The 7,500-nt window shown below is 44.9% G+C and overlaps 1 protein-coding gene across 2 annotated transcripts in view; it reads right to left on the reverse strand.

The window, feature by feature from the left end:
* Nucleotides 1–7,500, reverse strand: part of adamts3 (ADAM metallopeptidase with thrombospondin type 1 motif, 3) — a 110,195-nt gene that overhangs the window by 56,581 nt on the left and 46,114 nt on the right. For both annotated transcript variants that reach the window (XM_063195558.1, XM_063195556.1), the window contains exon 5: nucleotides 5,230–5,447. In XM_063195558.1, the coding sequence (XP_063051628.1) occupies nucleotides 5,230–5,447 (218 nt within the window). The remainder of the gene's footprint in view (nucleotides 1–5,229; nucleotides 5,448–7,500) is intronic.

A 7,500-nucleotide genomic window follows, 5' to 3' on the forward strand; every position in this document is an offset into this window, starting at 1 on the left:
CACCATCAGCTGGATAGAACCTAAAATGCAATCTAGTCAATTACACCACCGTTTATCACACCTTCTCTACATTCCATGTACAACAACACCGCCCAAAAAACATCTTTCCCTCCTATCAAGACTGCTGTAATCCCATTTCACATGTAACTGAGGTGTTCGCGCACAGTCTGTCCCCCTTGGGGCCGCAGACTTGCCACATCCTAGTCAACGCATCAGTTCGGAATGGAGGCACAGTGCGATACCGCTGAGCTAAAGGGCCGGTCCGATTGCCCAACGCTACCGCACTGTATGAGGCTTCCGGAGGGAGGTTTACTAACGTTCCACGCCACACTCTGCTAGTTGGACTCTGTTACACACACAGCCTCTGTTAAACCTCATTATCACCAAAATGGCAACGATCAAGTCTTAACATATTACTAAACTGCCTTGCTGATGTCATAGCCATGTTGTTATGATGTAGTTGAGTCTTTTCAGCTAACAGTCAACCAGCCCGCCGTCTTGTCCATCTGCAAAAAGAGGCTACGCATCCTTGGTCTTTGAAAGACTATCTCAGAAGATTACCTGCATTGCCACTAGCAAGTACATGAGTACTTTTAATCAGCTGGAGATGCACTGCACTCCTAAACTACTAACCTTGGAATCTCACACATGAATGGCCAGGAGCTCCTGTATGGAGTGGCAGATGAGGGACTGCGCACCCGTGCGATTAATTAAATTCTTCACTGCCATATGCGCACAATCTTTGTCTGCCCTTCTCTCTCTCTCTCTCTCTCTCTCTCTCTCTCTCTCTCTCTCTCTCTCTCTCTCTCTCTCTCTCTCTCTCTCTCTCTCTCTCTCTCTCTCTCTCTCTCTCTCTCTCCTTTGCTCTTGATTTCCCTCTCCATATTGAGCTTTAACACAGATGACAGACACAGCAGCTCAATACTCATCCATATGGACTTGCTATGGATTTGAAAGGGGAAAAAATACCCAAAAGTACAGTCCTCATTAAGTCTAAATGATGTTTATTACACGTAAAGCCTGAGCTGCCATGCAGAACCCAACAGGGAGTTTTGGCCTGCTTGTGTTTACCAGTACGTCATTGATGGCACATGGAGTATCTTAATCAAGTAGGTAGCAGGCTTCACTCAGGTTTCTTGATAACTTTAAAGGGTTCCCAAATGAATACTTAGAATCAAAGAAAAGAGGGGCGCACCTTGCATCAATTTTTTCTTCTTTATTTTTGTGCACAGACGCGTTTCGGCGTGTGCCTTCCTCAAATAAAGAAGAAAAAATTGATGCAAGGTGCGCCCCCCTTTTCTTTGATTACATGGAGTATCTTCCAATAGACCAGTGGTTGGCAAACTGGGGGTCAAGACTAGAGATGGGATTTCTGGATCTTTCACGGGATCCGGATCATAGCTGCTCATTCATTCCAAAGAGCCGTTCAAAAAAACTGGCTCAAACTGGCTCTTTTGAACGGCTTTTAATTATTTTCTCAGTGTTAAGAACGTAGCATTTTTAACTCCATCTGTAGGTCATTTTGTCCAAACAACAACTGATTGCCATCCTGCCTCTAAAGACTCTTTCTGTCAGACTCTCAGGAAGACTCTTGTGTTTTCCCCCAAAATTTAAGTACTCATGTGAAGGTCACAAGCTTAAAGCGGATGGAAAATTAAAAAAACACGGTAGAGGGGCTTCCCCAGCTGTGATTCTGTCCCCATTGTTCATTTCTAAGAGCCGCTCAAAATCAATCGATTCGTTCATGAACGTCACAACACTAATCAAGACCCCTTGAGGATGTGCGGAGGTATTACAGGAGGATGTGGAGAGAAGGGACCGTGCATAATACATGAATACATGCTTACATATAATATAAATATGCCATAAATTGGTTAATAACATGCACTTGTGCGATTAATAAATGTACAATAATTAACGTACTAGGACTGTAATGATACTAGGACACTCAACTCATGATTTGGTTCATATCACAATTTTTGACCTACGGTTCGACAGGCTAATAATCTTTTTTATTTATTTCAAAAGAATAATGATATTAATTTGAAGCCTGGAAGCACTATCACATGTCACGATACTGCCTTCTTGCATCACAACATAGCATTGTGACTCTCTGTATCGTGAAGATAATCAAGATATATATTCTTTAGTTCAAAGGGGGGGGTCCCTGCAGAAAAAAGTTTGGGGACCACTGCTATAGCTCAGTAGCTCAGAGCCATGCAGCTAGGCATTCATAAAGCCATTAACTGGCCCAGTGGAGTGTGTTTGGGTCAGTGGAGCCCACCTCCCCCTGCCTGCTTGCAGGGGCAGATGTGTGCTGTTCTCTGGGGAGGAGCGAGTGAGCGAGCGGAGCTCAGCTTAGCGGAGTGGAGTGGAGAGGAGAGGAGAGGAGAGAGAAGAGAGGGCACTTCCTCTGGATGCCCCCTTCGTGACAACGCAGTCCACTGGGGGATTGTGTGACTCGGGGCTCTGTGTGTGTGTGTGTGTGTGTGTGTGTGTGTGTGTGTGTGTGTGTGTGTGTGTGTGTGTGTGTGTGTGTGTGTGTGTGTGTGTGTGTGTGTGTGTGTGTGTGTGTGTGTGTGTGTGTGTGTGTGTGTGTGTGTCTCAGTATGAGTAACTATACAATGTGTGTCAGTGACGGAAGGTGCCAGTGACTATATATGTATTTATGTGTGTGTGTGACAATGTCAGGCCACTGGAGTATATAGCAAGCGTGCGATGGCAGCTGCCAGTCTGTCATGGAGTTATGGAGTATGGAGGAGGGGAGCAGTAGTGTGAGTGACACAGGGACACCTGGAGAACTGCTCTGAAGAGCAGCAGGGACATCCACTGGAGGCCTTCTGACCCTCTCCACACTACCCAAGGACCCCACGACAGGCAGTAATAGTGGTGGAAAGGTTCTAAAAAGTTGGGGAGCTAGTACTGCCCTACAAAGTAAAAGTGCAGTAACTACGCCGACATTGAAACTGAGATTAATCCCTTCAAAGCCTTGGTATTAGGTTGGATATTGCGGCAAGTGCAAATTTGACATAGCAATATAAACAAGACACATTTGGACCACAAGGCTTTGACATATAAAGGATAAAGGAGGTGTTATGAAGACCATTTTCAGTACGAATTCAATGTTGGCAAAATATGTAGCCTTTGTACAGACGAGTAGAGGTTAGATAAGATGAGATAGAGTAAGCTACGATACGATACGATACGATACGATACGATACGATACGATACGATACGATACGATACAAAGAATGAGGTACTTTGTCTTTTTAACCCAAAGTTGTCTTACATCTCCGTTCCAACAGTCAGAAATGGCTTTGCCCCACCTATGCAACACTCAGAGTACAAGTATTACACATAATTTGAACTGAAAACATGATTTGACAGTTACCTGTTTGACCATTATACTTCAAAATTTCTTCACCCTTACATTTTTCTGACACAGTTACTTACAGTACACAGTCTTACACACACCTCTAAACTCACTGCAGATTTGTGATATTCCAGTTACTGCTCAAACCAAGACAAGTGAAGAAGCGAGCCAGAAAGTGCATGGTACGGAGTAAAATAATGATACGCCCAGAGTTGCAAGAGGTCAGACTACGCATGCATAACAGTTATGCAAATCGCCCCTTCAAGTGTGCCCGAGGCTACTTCCAAATGAGCCTGGAGAATAATATTGTTTTCTCTCCTTATTTACTTCAAAGGTCTCCTCTTGCTACAGTATGTGCTCATTTATTCATTGGCCTGCGTTCTGCCAAACACAGTGTAATTGTGCTGAGTCGATTTAGCACTTGGGGAGTAGAAGCAGCTTGAAAAGTGTTGCACTTGAACTCTCTAAGTGTTGAATGAACAAGGGCAAAAAAATGAATGTGAAGGCTATTCTTGCTAACAATGCATTACTGAAGCCCGGAGGGATTTTCTTTTTTTTTTTTTAAAAAAAGACTTTTTAGGAAAGAAAATCTCGTACCTCCACACTTTCTTTGATGTTTGTTTTTTTTTAACAAAAAACATCTTGGAAGCCACCGGCAGCATCTGTCTAGTTGACTAGTTATCACTGAGAGCTGTGCGTTTGAAGTGACAAATAAAAGTCCGTCCCTCACAGGAGGAGGGCAAAGGAGAGTGGCAGCTCCTAATGAGCCAGGCAGGAAAGAGGAAACGAAACGAGTGGTCTTCAGAGGACAGTCATCTCAGCTATTCCACAAAAGAGGAACGACCGTCTCAGGTATTTACCGCACTTTTTAAAACACCGGCAAAGCAGTACTTCAGGCTCTCTGTTTTTTTTTCCTTTTCTTTTCTTCAACATCTGAATATCTGAAGCTAGTCAGATTCCTTCAGAACGTGGCAGAGGTTTGGTTGATGCTCCGAGTCGGGATGACGCTTCAATTCCACGTTCCTTGCGCAGGCATTCCAGAGCACTGGGAATATTTACCTAATTCATTTCTTTTTAAAGAGGGCGAGACAACCGCAGGCTTGCACATTAATGCAAAATATGTTATTAAAAGCTGTTTTTCAAAGTGCTATGCACATGCCAGTGTGTGTGTGTCCGTGTGTGTGTCCGTGTGTGTGTCCGTGTGTGTGTCCGTGTGTGTGTGTGTGTGTGTGTGTGTGTGTGTGTGTGTGTGTGTGTGTGTGTGTGTGTGTGTGTGCGTGTGTGTGTGTGTGTGTACGTGTGCGTGTGTGTGTGTGTGTGTGTGTGTGTGTGTGTGTGCGTCTGAGTGTGTCTGTGTGTGTCTGACTGTGTGTGTGTGCGCGCACGCAAACACATTAAGGCAAGGGCCATTCTTCATAGTCTAGGGGCTAGAGTGGATTACCAGAACGGGGTGGCATGCTGGGCTGTGGGTGTCTTGCCTCGTGAGAGTTGTGTACTCACGCATGGGTCTCCTTTTGTGTGCTTCCAGAAGTGTGCCTCTCAGTTTCCCCCTTTGTGTGATTTCTTCCATTGTGCACATCTATCATGTGTGTGTGTCTGTCTGTCTTTTTCTCTATGTGTGTGTGTGTGTGCGTGTGTGTGTGTGTGTGTGTGTGTGTGTGTGTGTGTGTGTGTGTGTGTGTGTGTGTGTGTGTGTGTGTGTGTGTGTGTGTGTGTGTGTGTGTGTGTGTGTGTATGTGTGCGTGTGTGCATGTGTTCGTTTGTGCATGCATTCGTGTGTGTGGGTGCGTTTGTGTGTGCATATGCGTGCGTTCATTCGTTCGTTTGTGTGTGTGCGTGTGTGTCTGTGCACTCACTATGTTCATCAGGGTGAGCAGATAGTTCATCACGTGCTCTTTGCCATGGAAACGCACGACCGAGTCGTCCACTCCCAGCAGCACCTCGATGTTGTAGTCCTCTTCGCCCGCGTGGCGCCGCTTCCTCTGCCGCTGCCCCCGCCGCGCCCGCACCGTCTGGTTCACCTGCTTAGCCACGCGCTCCACCATACCGGGCACGCTCAACTCATGCTCATGCTCTGTGGGACAGGGGAGGCAAGGAGACAGAGGATGAGGATGAGGAGCTGAGGTAGGAGAACATGGGAGGTTTAGGGGGAAAGGGGTCGGGAGGTTGGAGGAGGAGGTCGAGCACAGGGGAGGAGAGGGGGAGAATGAGAAAGAAGTTACAGGAGGTTGTTTGGGGGAGGCAGAGGAGACGGAGGGGAAATGTGAGGTTTAGGGGAAAGGAGGTGGGAAGTTGGAGGACAGGAGGAGGAATACAGGAGAGGAGGAGGGAGGTTGGAGGAGAAGGTTGAGTACCGGGGAGGAGAGGGGGAGAATGAGAAAGAAGTTATAGGAGGTTGTTTGGGGGAGGGGGGGAGGAGGAGAGGGGGATGGAGAATGAGAATAATGGGGAGGAGTAGGAGTACAGGAGAGGAGGAGGACAAGGAGGAGTGTAGGGAAGAGGGAGGTCGGAGGGGGCACAGGAGATTTTTGATTCTTAACACCCATTTATTTTGAATCGTGACACTAATTAAAAGGGTACATTACACGCCATACATCACAATTAACACCTTGCACGTAGTGCAATAAGGGAGGAACCCTCTCCTTCACAACATCTTTACCACTTGAAAATGAGTCTACTATCCTCATCATGAACTGCCCAGAGTCCCTTGTGAACACACCCTTTATCTTCCAACATTGTGCGATGTCCTGTGGCTTTAAAGTGTGGAAATTCAGTTACAATCCTTGTTTGAACAGGGTTTTAAACATACTGTATATCTTAGATCCACCACTTTTCCCTCTTGCTCCAACCTTTAACAATTCCAAACTGACATTTTAGCCTGCCCAGCCAGAACATTTAAACAGGTACATACATTTTTGTCTCTTCTTGAGTCACTCACTCCCACTCACTCCAAAGATAAACAATTCTTTTGAAGAAAAAAAAAACAGACCCAAAACATGTGCATATTCTCATTAATAAAAAGAAGAGAGGATTCAGTTTGGTACACTCGGAAAATACATGAAACACAGTCTCTCCGGGGTGTTAGGCGAAGAACACATGCTGGCTACATTGTTCCCCACAGGAGAGGAGGAGGTGGAGGAGGAGATAGATAGAAGAGAGGACAGGTAGGTATGGACAGAGAGTTTAGACAAAAACAGACACAGCGGAGGTCACATGGGCTGTCTTCCGGAGAAAATAACAAGCAGTAGCAGGCTATCGGTATACACCACAGTAGGGATGTCACGATAACCTACAGTATACACCGTCAAAATTGCTGATAATAATAATAACCGCTTGAAATAAAAAAGACGTATCGGATAACCGTACCATACACCGTGACACCGTGTGTCTTTCCAACCTCTCACTAGTCTGTTGATGCTGCCATGAAGGCATATTTTGTCACCTAACTAACACCTAATGTCACAGCTGGAGTCAATCAGAATTGCTGAACCAATTCATGTATACAATCAAAAGTACAATCTGTGACAATTTCCTCATCATAACTGATTTTGTCTTTATTTTTAAATACAATGACTACGCCTTGCACCTATATGGAATTGTTTCAGTTTTCATAGGGCTATCAGTGCTTTCTAAACATATTCAACACAACATTTCGAAATTGCTGCGATAATACTGAAAACCATGATAATTTTGGTCACAATAACTGTGAGGTTAAATTTTCATACCGTACAGTACACACCATAAGCACTTCCTGATCCCCATTTCTTTAAGTAATAAAGGGTATAAAAATATGAGAAAGGATTTAAAGGAAAAATATTGTATGTGCCAAGGAAGGGATTTATAATATGCAGTGAGTCATTTTGTGTTTAACTTTGAACTTTTTTCTTGCTCTCTCTCTCTCTCTCCCTCTCTCTCTCTCTCTGCATCTGAAATGCTACCTTTCTGTCTGTCTTTACGCTCTGTCTCTCATCCCTTTCTCTTTCTCCAATCCAACATTTTCACAGACCATAATCACACACTCTGCTTCCAGGTTCATCCACACTGCCATGCATGATTTAGAATGCAGGAAAGGATCAGAAGAGGCATTAAAGTAGAGGAATACGGTAGGAAGATGCCTCTCACAATTT

Source organism: Engraulis encrasicolus, chromosome 3, assembly GCF_034702125.1.
Source record: "Engraulis encrasicolus isolate BLACKSEA-1 chromosome 3, IST_EnEncr_1.0, whole genome shotgun sequence".
In the NCBI taxonomy this organism is placed as follows: Eukaryota; Metazoa; Chordata; class Actinopteri; order Clupeiformes; family Engraulidae; genus Engraulis; species Engraulis encrasicolus.